The sequence below is a fragment of the Hypanus sabinus genome, chromosome 11 (genome assembly GCF_030144855.1).
Source record: "Hypanus sabinus isolate sHypSab1 chromosome 11, sHypSab1.hap1, whole genome shotgun sequence".
NCBI classification, from domain to species: Eukaryota; Metazoa; Chordata; class Chondrichthyes; order Myliobatiformes; family Dasyatidae; genus Hypanus; species Hypanus sabinus.
Window position 1 is genome coordinate 64,883,565 of NC_082716.1, and position 18,481 is coordinate 64,902,045.

At 41.2% G+C, this 18,481-nt stretch overlaps 1 protein-coding gene across 10 annotated transcripts in view; it reads right to left on the reverse strand.

Annotated features, from left to right (window-relative positions):
- Positions 1-18,481, reverse strand: part of abl2 (c-abl oncogene 2, non-receptor tyrosine kinase) — a 153,873-nt gene that overhangs the window by 130,079 nt on the left and 5,313 nt on the right. For 4 of the 10 annotated variants that reach the window (XM_059984537.1, XM_059984536.1, XM_059984535.1 and 1 more), the window contains exons 1-3: positions 16,983-17,297; positions 15,934-16,032; positions 1,646-2,349 (exon numbers count right to left, since the gene is read on the reverse strand). In XM_059984537.1, coding sequence (XP_059840520.1) covers positions 1,646-1,817 — 172 coding nt within the window. In that variant the 5' untranslated portion in view covers positions 1,818-2,349; positions 15,934-16,032; positions 16,983-17,297. Of the gene's footprint in view, positions 1-1,645; positions 2,350-15,933; positions 16,033-16,634; positions 16,837-16,906; positions 16,925-16,982; positions 17,298-18,481 lie in introns of those variants that run through there. The other 6 variants (XM_059984532.1, XM_059984529.1, XM_059984531.1 and 3 more) reach the window with 5 other exon arrangements.

An 18,481-nucleotide genomic window follows, 5' to 3' on the forward strand; every position in this document is an offset into this window, starting at 1 on the left:
TATGTCATTGAATCAGATTAATATCAGTAAGGCATATTAATCACCGACCAACCTTCCTAAGTCATAATACAAGGATTAAACACAGTTAATACAAACTCTCAGTGGTATTATTCCAAATAAAACTGGAATGGCTTTGTTCATTATTGACTTGTCTCATCAACTCTTACCTCATCCATCTGTGCCGCAATAAAAAGAATCAGGTTGAAGCTGCTAATCTGCCACCAAGGTTGCCATTTGCAGTCTGAAACTGTTTCAATGTTCCCTAGTGAACCCAATCATCCTCTCTTCTTTCTCTTAGATATTAATTTTGAATCTATGCTTGCAAACCTGTCTTTTTCCTTTCATTCTTCTAGACCACAAAATGACAGCAGTAGATCCTCATCAGAATGCATTTTGCAATATTCAGTTAATCCACTACCCTAACAATTATCTCAACTATCTACTATTCTCTCTCCCATGGAAGCTTAAAACTAATTAACACTGTTTTCCCAATGTGATTAAACAGGAGCCCTGCATGAACAATTTGCCAGTGCCCTACCATCACTAAGCCCTACAGATGCAGTGCAGTGAAAAATGGCTAAATAATTTTAAAAAGTCTTGCGCCTTCCACTGTTAAATATCACCAGTTGTATCAGAAATTGTTAATTGTTTATAATCAGTGACATTTGCTCACATCCAATTTTATGACAATACAAAATTTGAAAAAAAGATTGCATGAATCTCACTAAGTGCAAGGTTGGGAGACTGGCACAGAGACAGAAACTGTTTCAGAGTCATTTCCTGAATAAATAAGAAAATCATTGAATTGAAAGACACGCAGGATACCACACTGAAGAAAATAAATTTCTGGATCACCATAGTTCATGGGAGTTAATTACAACTTTGAGAAACAACGGATATCTTGGAAACTTTGTGAAAAATATTGGAACTTGAGGGAAATGTTTCTGCAAATCACCAAAGGCCACTGCATTGACGGAACAAAACAACCATCATGCAACTTATAAGAACATCTGCTTTGCTTTTGTCACTGCACCCAAACTTTATTCAGGTTACCAAAGACACTGAAGACTGCGACAATTGGCACACTCTAGCTTTATTTCTCTTGCCAAACTTCAGATGACCAAATGAACCCACAAAAGTTACTCTACAAAACGAAATTCACAAGCTTTACTCCATATAAGCAATGTCATGTAAATCAATAATATCTAGAATGTTTTCCCATTAGCTCAAGCAATTTAAAAAGATGATAATCTTTAAAAAGATGACAATCAGCACCACAATTTGACAACACTCCCTGTCTTTAAATATTCATTAATACACATGACAACTGCGATCAGCAACCCACAAATATCTACAACAAACCCGAGTGAAAACAGTGGTTGCCCAAAGGTGGAGTACAAAGGCCATGAAATGTATTAAAATAACTCCTTGCATTTGAATTGAATTTCATATATTTTACTACACTGACTTACTAAGGAGAATATTCATATGGGATATTATCGTTTAACACATAACAGACAACTGAAGGAGGAAATAGCAACAAAGGGGGATGCATTGGTCTGTGTAAGTACAATAATTAAAGACAGTTGGATAGCTTTCTGTCTCAGAGACACGTTTCCCAGGATATGAACAACTGCACGCTTACCATGGTGAGTGAAGATGTTGCAGGCGGCCTCACTGCCCCTGGCTATTGCTTCTCTTCTCCTACCCCCATGTCCGGGCCTCGCCGTGCCAACCCTACCCCTGCCTGGCTGGGCTGTCTCTCCACTAGCACCAGCGAGAGCAGTGCCGCCGACGCGGCCCTGCTGCTGCCCCATCCCCGGCCTCTCCAAGAGCGTTTGCCCCGAATCCTCCTCTTTCAGAACCGTTCCCTTTACATCCTCCCTCGGTGTATTCTTTTGCTTCTCGGCCGGGTTATTGTGTCGCTGCCGGCCCGGCCCGGCCCCCTCTCCCCAAGGGGCTTTACAGGTAGCGTGGCGACCGGGTGCCGGACCCCTACCCTCGGCGGACGGGGGGGACGGTAGCGGCTTGTTGTCCCCTCAGCGCCGACAGGTCGCGGGAGGAGCTCCGGAGGGAGCCCAGTCACCCACCGTACGAGCTTCCACACAACAGCCGGCTCCAACTCCGCATCCGCCCCCGTCCTGCAGTCCCACTGCAACCGCCTTGCCCTGAGCCACAACGAGGCGCTCTCCTCACGGTCCTCCGAGCTGGTCCTCCAAGCCGCACGTCGTCCGAGATTCAGCAGCTGGTAGTTCCAACCCATCTCCCGGGGACAGGGACTTGCGCAGGAGTCGAAATCGAAAGCAAGATATTGCAGATGCAGATAATACTCGCAGGACCAGGCAGCGTCTGTGAAGAAAAAGCTGATTTAAACGGAACTTTATTGGAACTGATACTTAAATGTTTTTATTTATTCCACATATGCTAACTGATATACTATTTCCAGCATTTTTTCTTTATTTCAAGGATCTTTATCATTTAACCTAACAACATAATTATAGTTCTGACTTTGAAAGTACAGAATACATTTCAGAGATTATGCTGCCATGTCCAGAATCTGTGACCTGGTTTATTTTGCACTTTTTAATTTAAATACCCGGAGGGATTTAGTCTCCCCAAAAAAATGTCACCTCTGCTCAGCTATTTCTGTTCTCATTTCCATACAATATTTCAATCACAATATTTTGCAAAACAAACGTGCACCTAAAATTATATGTTACCAAAGTAACAATTTAATGCGTGTTAATTTAAAACATAAATTAATAATACGTTATCATCTCTAGTAAATATTTAGAAGAGTTGTGCCCACAATTGTTTTGGAAGTACAAAACATGGTGACCACCTTCTGATGAAGAGCCTTTGATCTGAAATGTCCAAAACGTTAACTGATTTTCTTTCCATGGATGCCGATAGGTTTCAGCATTTTCTGTTTTGTTCCTTGCAGATGTTTGATCAATGGCCCTTCCTGGATGTTTGAATGTAGGGGATTTGGAAACAGTAAAACCACTGAGTTTAAGGAGATGTGGTTAGACTCCTTTGTTGGTCTGGTATTTGGGTAGTGTAGATGTAATAATGTAGATTTCAACAATCTCTTGGACAAACAGGAGGCAATATGGAAAGCCTTATAATAATTTATCAGCAGCTTCTTGAGACATTTCTATTGACATGGAACTTGAACGGCTCAAAATCAAGCTATTTCGTATTTTACTTGGTATTGGAAGGTTTCAGGTCAATGCAAGAGATTGAAACATGTTTTAGGGAAGGAGGAGAAAACTTAAAGGGGTATATTTGCTGTTTTTTAAATGTTGGAAGTAATCTGAAGTGAAGCCTGAAAGAATGGTGGAAACAATTCATTGAAAACATTCAAAACATTGCTCAGATATTTATGATGAAAGAACTGTTGAGGAAACAGCAGGGAATTGGCAATAATTGGTTAATTATCTCCAAGAATCATCATAGATATGATGTATTAAATGCTTTCCTTCTGGGTTTTTTTTTTGACAGTGTTTTTTCAACATGATGCTGACCAACACATCATAATCTGCTCAGGCTTCATTTTTATGATGAGTCCAGCTCCAGACCACTGAGATTCAGATATGTTCTAACAATCAGAACAGTGCAGTGAAAAATAAGTATTACCATTATTATATCTAGAATAAAGTATTGTTCTAACTGGGAAGAAAATCCCTGAGACTTGGTGTATTTATTAAATAATATAAACCAGTAAAGAAGTAATAAGTACATCTGCAATATAAGTTTCAGTTGGATTTGTGATTAAGAGGTGACTGATCTCAACTGAAATATAACAATATTGTTCCACATTTGCCAATGGGACAAAACAGGCAGATAGGGAAATTGAGTGGGATGTTTATTGGGATGGATAAGGATTGATGAATGAGTGAGTGGTAGAACCCTTGAAATCTTTCTGGTCGGACAACTTTGTGCTGTTACAGGCTTCCACAACAGTTATTTTGAAATGTAAATTTTAATCTCAGAAGGACTGTTGATATTATTCACAATTGTTTTGCTGGAATTCAAGTAAACTAAGCATATCAGATTATCTCTAATGTAAATGTAAAACTCATTTGGAAGATAAGTACTTGATTTGTCTATACATGCCTTGAGAAATACTTGAACTGTGAAAGACAACCAAGTGAAAATAATCCATAATTTCTCCTTCTCTTGTGTTCAGTTGTCTCTTCCTTTCACTTTACAAGTATCTTCTTCTGCAGATTTAAAGTTAATGCTTTCTCAGCATCAGTAGTTTTCCTGATTCCCTTCATGTCAAAGTGTCCATTTTATAGCTTTAATGTACTACAAAAGCTGTGACTGCCCTGTATTTTTAAATCTCTTGGTTTATCTAAATCCAAATGGATCAAAATAGACATGATAGATTATTATCTCCCAGATGAGCTTCTGGACATATAACAAGTGATAGTTTATGATGATACCTAAACTCCCAAGAATTATGCATATAAGTTCATATACATTTCTGTCAGTTCTTCAAACTTTGAGGCTTCTGTCCAACAGAATCAACCAAGGATGTTGTGTTCTAGCTGTCTAGGTATGCAAGCCAGGACAGTGCAACATGGAGAACAAACTGTTGCCCATGTAGCAATCTCCCCCTCACCATGCATCTGATGAACCCAAAGGAATGACAGACACCATTACAGTTAGGCACCAGCCGTGTTGCAGGAGTTGCTAGTCAGCGATGAACTCAACATAAGATTGCCTCAGGGACTCCAGCTCTGGATTTTTCCCTCTGGGTTTCCTCCTGAAGCCCTCCTCATGAGTGGGTATTGCAGCAAGGCAGCAGAGGTCGGAGATCAGAGTTTTTCTTCTCCAAAATGAGCTGCCAACCACGACTGACAAGCCCCATCTGCCTGAAGTGACTGGTTTCAAGACGCCAGTAGCCCACCTTTGCCCCTTCTCCTGTCAGTAGAAACAGTTCCACTGGGCTTAGTAACTAATCCACATGTGAAGGCCAGGAGCTGGACTTGGTTCCCAGACGCTATTTGAGTTGCATGCCCTTGGGAGCATTTAATAGGTAGTCAGAGCTTGTCCCCACTACCACTCCTAGCTATAACAACCTTAAGGAACCAAACTTCAAAGTAATGTGCATTGAATTAACTTTAAGAAGCGTCCATTTGGTCAACAAAATTACAGTGTCATCAGTGTTAAATGGGAGTAATAATATAGAAAACAATACCCAATTTTATTTTTGCCATGAGCTGAATCCATATTCCAGGCTTACCATTCAAAGTAGTGAGCATGAATTTAATATGACTTTTACACCTGATAAGAAGGCCCCATGGAAAACTTCTTATCAGGACTCTGTTTCCTTGGTTTAGCAAAGGCACAGAAATTACTCCTATTTTAATAAGAAACAAGACAAAACTAAGGATGAAAATCAGACAAAGGCAATGACTTTAAAGATTGGACACAGCTCTGAAAACTAAATGAACAGGATGCGATTCAATCAGATTTCCATTTTCCTGGATCGAATAAATTATTAAATTAGTTATCAATTGTCCGTGAAGTGGGTGTGTTGGTGTTAGTTTGATTCTTAAAGAACAGTGAATGAGGGTATTATCCATTATGACCAAACTGTACAGATCAAGAAGGTCTAAGGTTCAGATCTTGCTATAGGTTGTTAAAAGCAGTTAGTGCTTCATATTGGTTTTCAAACTCTGGAGAATAGATTGAAGCAACAACAATTAACTTAGATATAAACACTAGGAACAGATCTATTTAATATTCAGCTTGAAGCAATTATCCACATGCACTTTATATTGATGGTTTTATAGCAGTAGGCATTTTTAGAAATTGAGAGAAATCACTGTTTCAGCAAGTGGTAACTGGGCCAGCAAAGGCTCTTAAGTAAAGTACTAACTTGGAATAGAGCCCGAATTTCCTCATGATTGAATAAGCAGAAGTGAAACCTGTGTGTCCTTGACTGTGGTACTGTACTCACTCTCCAGTTTCTGCAACAACCAGTTCCTATTCCCCTACCCTAACCAACATCAGAGGACAGATGAACAAAAACACGGCTAAAATTCTTTAAAAAGGCCCATCTGGAAAACTCAAACAAATATTGCAAAAGATTTAGTCTGAGCCCAGAATCACCTCCAAACATCGTTATTAATCCTAGATGTGCATCATTTGACATCTTGCTTCAGACTTCTAAATTAATCTCATTTGTCCTGCAGCTTGGTGGAACTGTGAACAGAGGGGACAGAAGCATTTCTGCTTTTTGAATGATGGTACCAACTGATTATATTCTTAACCAATAGGATCTGATTGAGAAAGAAACATAAAAATGACGGCGGGTCAATTAGAGTCAAATATTGGAATAGGAAGATTAGTTGCATGAAAAAAATATATATTTTTTAAATCTCTGAGGATTTTCTTCATGCAAAACTTAAACTGATCCTTTTTGAGCAGTATGGTTGGTAGTCATTATATCAACAATTATCACATTTTTGTAAGAGACTTTATTCTGCAAATATGAACCTTAACTGTCCATGGCAAATTTAGAGAATGGATGCTCAAAACAGTTCTTAAAAATAATCGAAAATTAAGCTATCATTTGTGCAGGTCAATCAACAGGCCATGGGCCAGCTCAAGCCTTGATTAAACTATGTATGAAATATTGAGTGCAGGTCTGAATCCCTACACAAGGATATACTTGCCATTGAGAAAGTGAAGTTAATGCTTACTAGATTTATACCTGGGAATGGGAGGGTTTGTCCAAAGTGGAGAGAGTAAACAAATTAAACCTATCCTCAAGGACTGAAAATAATAAATGCAAATTATTTGAAATGTAAAATCCCTTGTTCAAAGTTCAAAGTAAATTTATTACCATGTATATGTCGCTACATACTACCCAGAGATTCATTTTCTTGCAGATATTCACAGTAGAACAAAGAAAAACAACATAATCAATGAAAACCTACACACAAAGACTGACAAATAATTACTGTGCAAAAGACAAACTGTGCAAATACAAAAGTAAATACATAAATACTATCAAGAACATGAGTTGTAGGATCCTTGAAAGTGATTCCACAGGTTCAAAGTTCAAAGTATATAAATGTCACCATATACAACCCTGCGGGCATACACAGTAAATCCAAGAAACAATAGAATCAATTAAAGTCCACACTCAACAAGATGGACAAACAATGTGCAAAAGACAATAAACTGTGCAAATACAAAAGAAGGAGAAGAAGAAGAAAGAAATAAGCAATAAACATCGAGAACATGAGATGAAGAGTCCATGAAAGTGAGTTTATAGGTTCTGGGAAGAGTTCAGTGATGCAGTTAGTGAAGTTATCCACTCTGGCTCAAGAGCCTGATAGTTGAGGGGTAAGAACTGTTCTTGAACCAGGTGGTGTGGGTCCTGAGGCTCCTGTACCATCTTCCTGATGGCACCAGCAAGAAGAGAACATGGCTTGGATGATGGGGGTCCTTGATGATGGGACGCTACTTTCTTGTGGCTTGATGGTGTAAAAACAGGCATGGTGCTTCCCCTGCTTGGGCTGTCCAGAAGCAGGAGCTCAACATTAGGGGATTGTCCAGTCAGAAGTGAAGTAAAAAGGAACATCGTTACCCAAAAGATAACGAAGCTTTGGAATTGTCTATCCAGGGGATGCTGTGGATGGTCAATTGATGAGTATACACAAGAACAGAGATGAACAAGTTTTTCAATATTAAAGGAATCAAGGGTTGTAGGATCAGATCATGAAAAAAGCATTGAGGTAAAATATCAGCCATCATGTTTTGAATGGCAGGGTTGAGTGGCTCTGTCATGTTCTCATGAAATTCACTGTGCATGCCATAGCTCTTACTTTGATGATTTGATCATCATTCTATTTACAATCCATGTAAATCACTTAGATGAGGGGAATTGATTGTTATTAATCCAAGTCTCCTGATGTTAGAAAGCTGGGTGGTATTTGTGTGTAAGGAGTACAGAAAGACCACAGAGAGATCTGATTGGCTACATGATTGATAAAGAAACTTTGTGGTACTTACATGTAACGAACTGTGCTTCCCACGGTTCCTTATCTGTCATCGTCTAATTACAGGTACAACTTACCTGCCCAACATTCTCCATCTACCATTCGGGACTGAGAATATGGAGAAATTTATTTTTCCATTGAGAGGGCAACAAACCTGTGGAATTCTCTACATGGAGGGCTGTGGAGGCTCAGCCACTGACTTCAGTCAAAGCAGGCATAAATAGATTTCAGAGCTTTGAAGAAATTAAAGGGATATGGCGACAGTGTTGGAAAATGGTGCTGAGGTAGATTACCTGTGATGTTGGTCAATGGCAGAACAGAACTGGAGGGCCAAGCCCTGCTCCTTTTCTTTACATTGCAATGATCAGTCATGATTTTAGACCCACTTTTGTATTGTAAATAGTGTAACTCTGTTATGGCAATATTTCAACCAAAACATTTTATATGATGTTGATTGAAAGATCGCTACCCATAATTTAACTGAAAGAGAAATATATCAAATTCTTTTGCTCATTTGGTTGTTTGCCTGTGTGGAGGCAAATATTTATCTCATAGAAGAGCACCTATTCTAAAGTATAACTAGTGTATGACATAGAACATGGATATGGAACCATAGAACACAGGGACAGGGCCTTCAACTCACCATGTCTGCACCAGCATGATGCCAATGTAACTAGTTCCATTTGCATGCCTCTGTTCACGGCCTGTCCATGCATCTTTCAAAATGACTCCCAAGCATCGCTATCATGATTGTTTTTACCATCTCTCCTGGCAATTATTCTGAGTACTCACCACTCTCTCTGTATTGCCTTACATATCTCCTTTGGATTTTCCCCCTTTCACCATTAACCCAGCTGCTGTGGTATCTGACATTTTCACACTGGAAAAAATAACTCTGACCCTAACTATGCTTGGGATGATTTTATATACTTCTACCAGGTTGCCCCTCAGCTTCTGATGCTTCAGAGAAATCAATCAAACTTTATCAAAACTCTCCTTGTGGTTAATACTCTCTGTTCCTGGCAACATCCTACTGATCCTCTTCTACACCTTCTCCACTATCCTCTCTTCTTTGACCAAGCCAATTTTGCATCTAAATTACCAAATCACCATGGATCTCTTCTGAACCAGCTTACCAGGAGGGGCCTTGTCAAATGCTTCAGCGAAGTCCATAGAGACAACATCCAATCTGCTGCCCTCAACAATCATTTTTGTCACCTCTTCAATAAGCTTATTCAAATTTGTGAGGCAAGCCTCCCGCACATAAAGCCACACTGACTACCGCTAATAAGTATCTTTTGGAGAAAACATATATTTAGACCAAGGCAGCTGAAGGCATGGGTGTCAGTGGTAGAGTCATTAAATTCAAGAATCTGCAAAGTCCAGGACAGGAAGAGAGAACACATCTTAAAACTACAGGGCGAGAGGAGATTACAGAGGACAAAAGTGAGAGACCCAAATGGTTTGAAGCCAACAATGAAAATTTGAAAATCAGTATGTTTCTTGTCCAGTATAGATGAACAAGTATAGAGCTGAAACAGGAATTGGTACAGATTTATAGCAGAGAAAGCAAACATTTGAATGATCTGATTTACAGAGCATGAAATCATAGAACACTGAAACAGTCCTTTCAGCCCAACTAGTCCACGCTGACCAAGATGCCCATTTAACCCAGTCCCATATGCCAGCTAACCTTCTAATCTGCATAATTGTCCAAATGGCTCTTAAAAGTTGTTATTACCCCTGCCTCAACTACTTCCTCTGGAAGTTCATTTCACATATATACCCACTACCAACTTCTCTGTGGGAAAAAAATGCTCTTCGAGTTGCCATTAAATTAAACCTTTCGCCTGCCCTCGAGCTTCTGATTCCTCAACCCTGGGAAGGAGACTGAGTGCATTCAGCTAGGCTCCTCAGAGCAGATTGAGGAGGACTCAGCAAAGTGTGTTGGAAGTGACAAAGGTGTTTATGAGGATCTCCCCAGCATGAAAGATGACAGAGGGCCAGAGTTGGACAGTGTATGGAGATGAACTTCACAGCATGAAAGCCAAAACTTGTGATCAGATATGACATCAAAGTTTCCAAATGTCTGAATCACTTTCAGACCATTTTGAGGGCATGGAATGCAGCCAATAACTTGGAATTAGACTTTGTGACAGAGCCTGAAGACAATGGATTTGGTCTTCCCAACATTCAATGAAATATATATGTAGTGAATAATTATTTTGTATAATCCTTCCTCAAACATGAAAGAAGTCATAAGCATGATACACCAAATGGCTGCAGGCACCTGCTCAATTATGAATCAATACCTTCAATAGAGGAAAAGGTAAACAGGGAGGAAAAAGCTGAAATCAATAGCCCAGGTGCATGCTGCACAAAGCTGTTTCTTTGTGGAGTGGTTACTGTTCATGTAAGTGGCGGTTCAGCAGGCAAGTCAACCACAAGGAAATCATAGCCCACACTCAATGTCACACTGCACGTAATGGGCGGTGTTAACTGATTAACTTTTATTCCCTCCCTAGCCTACAGGCATATTCTCGTTAATTCATTGCTGCCAGAAAATGAACCTTGAACTTTCCCATTTTTCTGTGGATCAGATGCAATCATCCGACAGATAAATAATTTGAAAGTAACCTTTGTTTCCTTAGCAACTGCCAAATACTCGAGGTTGAATGGTGTGATTTTTTTGTATGTGAGTTTTCCCTAGAGTCGTCCTTTAATAAATAATCGGCACAATTACGTAGGTTATCATTGATGTTTGTACAGCAGTTGCATTCATAATGGGCATCATTGAGAAAACAAAGTAGCTGCTTTCCAAACGATTACTTATCATTAACATTAATGAGTTTGGGGCAAATTTGTGCGGTTCCCTTTTGTCATTTTAAGTGTTCAGTGACTTTCATGACTACCATAACTTCAGTTCCACTTAGGTGGTCACAGCAGAGGTTATTAAAAGTTAATCAAGAAGATGGTGCAATGAAAAGGCTCCTCCGGAGAATAGGCCGGAGCGACTCAAAGCTGAAAAGGTTAATATTACTTGACAAAATATCACCTCAACAGTTAAGAAAGCAATCATGCTATATGTTGGACTGTTCACATGAGAAACATTTTAAAAAAGGGTTTTTAGCAGAGTGCATATATTATTCAAACATTCAAAGTTTTGAAACAGAGAATATTTGGGAAAGGCAGAAAGTTTGCTAAACTCTAGAGTGAATAGACAAGTTAATAAGCATTTGGAGCACAAAGTCATTGCAAAATACTAAGACTTCAAAATCATTCACATGATTGAGTAAGAAAAATGCATATCAAAACACTGACATGTGTCCTCAGTGAGTCATTGTGTCTTATTTAATGTTTAACACCACATGGCTTTAAATCAAAGCAACATTTTACTGTCTTGATATTGCTGTATTTTTGTTTAGCAGGACATAAGACTATAAATTGCCTTTTTTGTTCATTTTCACTTCTATTTGTCATCCACTTCTCTTCCTCTTAAGGCTCAACTTCCCCTTCTCCCAAACCAATCCCAAATAGATGGTTGCTGAGCACAAGTTCCTCTTTGATTATACGATCGAGTTTTAAAAGGTCACATGCCAGTCAAGATGATGCCTGTTCAGCAAGTTTGGCAATCACAAGATTATCATTGCTGTAGCAGCCTCTGCCTGACTCATTCAGTGCTACGATGTAATCTGTACAGATGGACAGCAGAAGTCTTGGCACTCTCGCAGCTGAGGTCAGTTAACTCAATAATGCATCCGGGTGCATGAATTTTACTGTTTTGTTTCCATCAATTATTTCACGGAGGTAGATTCCTAGTGGGTACAGGTCTGCTTCTACAAAACTGAGGTAGAGTAAGGGTGTGTTTATGCCCAAAACTAATTAATTTTTCGGTTGAGTATGAGTGAGTAGGGTTTGTTGCTATAATACTGAGATCTAGTAATGGCAAACATAGTCAATAATAATAAGACCACAAGGCATAGGAGCAGAATTAGGCCATTCAGCCCATTGAGTCTGTCCCACCATTTGATCATGGCTGATTTATTTTGCTTCAACCTCTTTCTCCTCCTTTTGCCATGTAACCTTTGACCCTCTTACTAATCAAGAACCTATCAATTTCACTTTAAATATAACCAATGAGTTGGCCTCCGCCGCCGTTTGTGCCAATGACCTCCACAAATTCACCATCCTCTGGCTAAAGAAATCTTCCTCATGTCTGTCCTAAGGGATGTCCTTCTACTCTGAGGCAGTGCCCCCTGGTCTTAGACTCCCTCACCATTTGAAACATCCTCTATCCATTCTATTTAGGCCTTTTAATATTTGGTAGGTTTCAACGAGACCAAGTTCAAGTTTAATTATCATTCAACTATACGTGAATACCCATCAGTGCAGCCAAACAAAACAGCATTCATTCGGGACCAAGGTGAAAAACACAGCACCAATAGTCACGCACTGCCAGTCGGTGGTGTAGTGGCATCAGCACCAGACTTTGAAGTAAAAGGTCACAAGTTCCAATCTGGCTGGTTCCTTCCATCTGCGCTGGGTGGAGCTAGCAACTTGGCCTCATTAAAACACAAATACCATGGAAACGGCAAAAATACCACCTGATGCACCACAAGGTTTGAAAAGGAACAAAAACAAGTCATAAACAGCACAAGGCACATAAGGTAGCAAATAAGCATACAGCCACACAAAAAGCATATATGGTGCCTATACAAAGTATTCACCTCCCTTGGAAGTCTTTGTTTTATTGATTTACAACATTGAATCACGGTGGATTTAATTTGGCTATTTTTGACACTGATCAACAGAAAAAAAAGCTATTTGTGTCAAAGTGAAAACAGATTCTACAAAGTGACCTAAATTAATTACAAATATAAAACACAAAATAATTGATTGTATAAGTATTCACCCCCTTTAGTTTGCTACACCAAATCAGCACTGGTCCCGCCAATTGGTTTTAGAAGTCACATAATTAGTTCAATAGAGATCACCTGTGTGCATTCAAGGTGTTTCAGTTGATCATAGTAAAAATACACGTGTATTTGGAGGGTTAAACTGCTGGTGAGTCAGTACCCTAGCAAAAACTACACCATGAAGATAAAAAAACACCTAGCATCTCCGCAAAAAGGCTCTTGAATAGCACGAGTCAGGAGATGGATACAAGAAAATTTCCAAGTCACTGAGTATCCCTTGGAGTCCAGTTAGGTCAACATCAAGAAGTGGAAAGAATATGGCACAACTGTAAATCTGCCTGGAGCGGGATGACCATGCAAGGGGGACTAGTGAGGGAGGCCATCAAGAGGCGTAAGACAACTCTGGAGGAGTTGCAACTTTCAGTGGCTGAGATGGGAGAGACTGCGCATACAACAACTGTTGCCCAAGTGCTTCGCCAATTGCAGCTTATGGGAGAATGGCTAAGAGAAAGCTACTGCTGAAAAAAAAGTCACATAAGGTGTCAGCTAGCTTGCTGCAAGGCATGTGGGGGACTGAAGTCACCTAGAAGAAAGTTCTATGGTCTGATAAAAACCAAATTGAGCTTTTTGGACATCAGATTAAACACTATGTTTGACATAAATCAAGCACTGCACATCACCAAAAACACACTATCCCTACCATGAAGCATAGTGGTGGCTGCATCATGCTGTGGGGACACTTCACTGCAGCAGGCCCTGGAAGGCTTGTGAAGGTAAAATGAATGCAGTAAGATACAGGGAAATCCTGGAGGAAAACCGAACTGCAACTTGGGAGATTTGTTTTCCAGCAAGACAATGACTCAAGCATAAAGCCAAAGCTACACAGGAATAGCCTAAAAACAACAAAGTTAATGTCCAGGAGTGGCCAAGTCAGAGTCCAGACCTCAATCCAATTGAGAATTTGTGGCTGGACTTGAAAAGGGCTGTTCCCTCACAATGCCCATGCAATCTGACAGAGCTTGAACAGTTTTGTAAAATAGAATGGGGAAAAATTGCTGTGTCCAGATGAACAAAACTGATAGGGACCTATCCACACAGACCCAAGGCTGTAATTGCTGCCAATGGTGCACCTACTAAATACTGACTTGAAGGGGTGAATAATTATGCAATTAGTTATTTTGAGCTTTATATTTATAACAAATTTAGATCACTTTGTAGAGATCTGTTTTCACTTTGAGAGGAAAAGGTATTTTTCTGTTGATTAGTGGCAAAAAAAAGCCAAATTAAATCCACTGATTCAATGGTGTAAAACAGTAAAACATGAGACTTCCAAGGGAGGTGAATACTTTTTAACAGGTATTGTATATAGCTCAAGTCCCTGAGTGACATGTCCTATAAATTGCTGGTACATGGGTGTGATTGGCAAGAACAAGTACTTTGATTTATTTATTGAGGTATAATGCGCAACAGGCCCTTCCAGCCTTTCGAGCCATGCTGCCCAGCAGCCCCTAGCCTAATCATGAGACAATTTATGATGACCAATTAACTTATCAAACAATATGTCTTTGGACTGTGGGAGGAAACCCATGAGGTCATGGGAAGAACATGCAAACTCCTTACAGACAGCTGCGGGCTGCAATCCGCAGATGAATAAATGCATGCAACCCAGCATGTCATTCCACCAATTAAACACTAGCGGGCAGCATTGAGTGAAGGGGCTCGCCACCAACCCAGCTTGAGTGCCATGTGACACCACCTCCAGCATCTCCTCTGCTGCACTGCTGCAACAGGCCAGCCTGCAACTTGAGGTCTGGTCCTCATTGCAGCCGAGGCCACACAGCTTCCCCCTCCCCCCACCTCGTCTATCTCCAATGAACAAGAGAAACAGACTCGCAGCGTTTTATTTTATCAATGTCCCACAGGGTGTTGCAATCGCAAGAGAAGCGTCCAAGACAATCACCCACTATTACACTGCACCCTGCTTTTGAGCACTGAATCTGATGCCTTCCTGTCACTGGCAGTAACCCTGTCTGCACCAAGTCCAGCTCCTCCTCCTCCACCAGGCAGCTCAATGATGGGGTTGACCTGCAGTACCTTAAGTTCTTGCACCTCTGATTTCTGTGTTCACTCCCTGCTTAGAAACAGTCAATGCCTTTATTCTTTCTGCCGAAATGCACAACCATACACTTACATGCATTCTGTTCCATCTGCCGCTTCTTTGCATGTTCCCCGAATTAGTCCAGGTCCTTCTGCAGATTTCTTGCTTCCTCAACACTACCTGCCCCACTACTACTCTTTACATTATCTGCAAACTGGACTGCAAAGGCATCAAAGCCCTCAAAGCCGCTTTATTCCCAATCTTTGCTTTCTGCCAGTCTGTCAACCTTCCATGCATGCTAATACCTTTCCTGTAATACTATGGACCTCCTATCTATTTTGGCAACCTTATGTGTGACACCTTGTTAAAGGCCTACTGAAAATCCAAGTAACAGCATCCACTGACTCTCCTTTGTCTACTCTGCCCGTTATTTCCTCGAATAATCCCAATAGATCTACTGGGCTAGGCTTCCCTTTAAGGAAACTATGCTGACTTTGGCCTACTTTATTATGTGCCTCTATGCATCCCAAAACTTCATGCATAATAATGGACTCTAACAGCATCCCAGCCACTGATGTTAGGCTAACTAACCTATAATTTCCTGTCTTTTGCCTCCCTCCCTTCTTAAAGAGTGAAGAGTCATTTACACATTTTCCGTCTTCCAGAACCACTCTAGAATATAGTGATGCCTGAAAGATGTCTATTAATACCTTCATAATCTTTTCAGCTACTTCTTTCAAAACCCAGGGGTGTGGTCCATCTAGCTCAGGTGATATCTATGTTCAGACCTTCTCCTTAGTAATAGTGACTACACTCACTTCAGTCCCTGACACTCGCATATTTCTGGCATACTGCTGGTTTTTTTTTACAGTGAAGACAAATGCAAAATACTTACTACTTTGTCCTTTATTTCTTTGTTCCTCATTACTGCATCTTCAACATCTTTTACCAGCAGTGTGATGTCCATTATTTCCACTTTTTATTCTTTTTACATCTGAAAAAAATGGTATCCTCTTTTATAATATTGGCTACCTTACCTTCATATTTCATCTTTTTTCTCATTACTTTTTTAGTTGACTTCTGTTGGTTTTTAAAAACTTCCCAATCCACTAGCTTACTTCTAATTTTTCTATATAGCATATCCTCTCCTTTGTTTTTATACTGTCTTTGACTTCCCTTCTCAGCCACAGTTGCTTAATTTCTCCCTTTAGAATGGTTCCTCTTGTTTGGGACAAACCAAACCCGTGTCTTCAGAATTATTCCCAGAAACTCTAGTTCCTCTGTCATGCTTCTGTAGTTACTTTTACTTAACTGTAATACCGATACATCTGATTTTAGCTTCTCCCTCTCAAACTGCAGGATGAATTCTATTATCATCACTGCCTCCTAATGGCTCCTTTACCTTAAGATCCCTAATCAAATCTGGTCCATTACACAACACCCAATACAAAATTGTGTTCTCCCTAGTGGGCTTGACCACAGTTTGCTCTAAAAAGCCTTCTTGCAGACTTTCTACAATTTACCTCTGGGGCACATAATATGTAAGCACAGTTTTGTCATTGTATGACACTGGGATGCAATAAATGTAACCCTTACCCAACAGGATGGTATATGTCAAGGGGAAAAAGGAGATCCAGCTACTCTCCAACCCACCTCCCGTACACGCAGGTGCTGTGAGAATCGAGTTAATGCCTCGCGCCCGCCAACAGTATCAAACCCACAACAAATACCGTTATGAAATACACTTTAAAGAGTTTACTAAAATTAAAAAAATAGTAGGCAATACTATATATATATATATATATACACACACACACACACACACACACACACACACACACACACGGAAAAAAACAAAAGGCGCCAACTTATCAAAGTTCAGTCTGGTTAGTGCACTCGTTGGAGCTCAATCAACGAACCAATCGACCCATCCGGCCGTCGCACCTGGGACCACCCCGGTGGTCTTACGAGCAGTCCAGCACATGTCCACCTTCCTCAGCGTCTTCCTCGGCCTCTCCCTTCCACCAAAAAAAAACCGCGAAAAAAACCCCTCCCCCAAATTCCCAGCATCACAAGACACAGTAACATTCCCCATTGATTAACAAATGAATACAATTACCATATCAGCCATTCTAAAGTGAAACAATGGTGAGAGAAACACTTATCCGACAAAGAAGCATTCCTACTTGTAACGAACCAAAGAGGCCATTCTGAGTAACATACACAGGACATTGTACATTCTCTCCCCACCAGCAAATGTCATGCCCTCATGGCATTACTAGAGTTCCCCAAAGCTTCTTGCACACACAAAACCCAACCCAGGTGCAGAACGCAGTGACATAACTACCCAGAGCAGTAGAAATCACACTTGGTTCTCCCGGCACCACATATGTCAACCTCTCCGGGGGGCGCCTAATCCTCTGAGATCTCCATACCCCTTCTGCCCCACTGGGCTCCCTCGTCACCTGCGAACCCACTGTCTCGGACACCCCAGGTCTACCTGACAGACCCGCACCCCCTTCCTCACAGGGGTCCTCCCTCACCTGAGATCTCTCCGGCTCACGCTCGGGTTCCACCCTCTCTCCCACCAATGTAGGCTGCCTCTCCATCTGGCCCTCAAGACTTTCCCTCCTCTCACCCAATTCAGTATGGGAAGGGCCAGGAGCCTCCTCTCCTGGTACTGGAGCACCAGCGAATGGGAACAGGGCCCACTCATCTGAGTCGTCCTCCTCTGAATCGGTAGCCATTCCCGGGTGAGGGACCCGTCCCCGCTCTTCAGCAGCAGGCTCTTCCCGTTCTCCGCGCCCTCGCAGAGTCCTTGTACTAGGCGTAACCTCCCACTCGGGCTCCTTATCCACCTGCACCGCTTGACCCAGTGGCAGCAGGTGATTCCTATGGAGTACCTTGATAGGCCCTTTTCCATCCTCGGGTTTCACCCGGTAAACTGGCAGGTTCGGCATCTGGCTCTCTATTACATAGGGGCTGGCCGCCCATCGATCTGCCAACTTGTGCTTACCAGGGTGTCCCAAATTCCGTAAAAGGACCCGGTCGCCCGGTAATAATTGTACAAACTTCACCTTTCGATCATACCGCATCTTATTCCTCTGATTTTGTTTGGTAGCCGCCGCCTCGGCCAACTCGTACGCCCGCTGTAACTCCCTCTTCATGTCGGACACGTACTTTAGATAGGACTTCCCGGGAAATTCACCCACTCCACCTCCAAAACACACGTCAATGGGCAACCTCGCTTCCCGCCCAAACATCAGATAATAGGGCGAATACCCTGTAGCATCATTGCGAGTACAATTGTAACAGTGAACCAATTGTCCAATACGACGACTCCACCTGCTTTTCTGCCCAATCTCCAGCGTCCCGAGCATATCCAACAGGGTCCTGTTGAATCTCTCTGGCTGAGGATCTCCCTGTGGGTGGTAAGGGGTAGT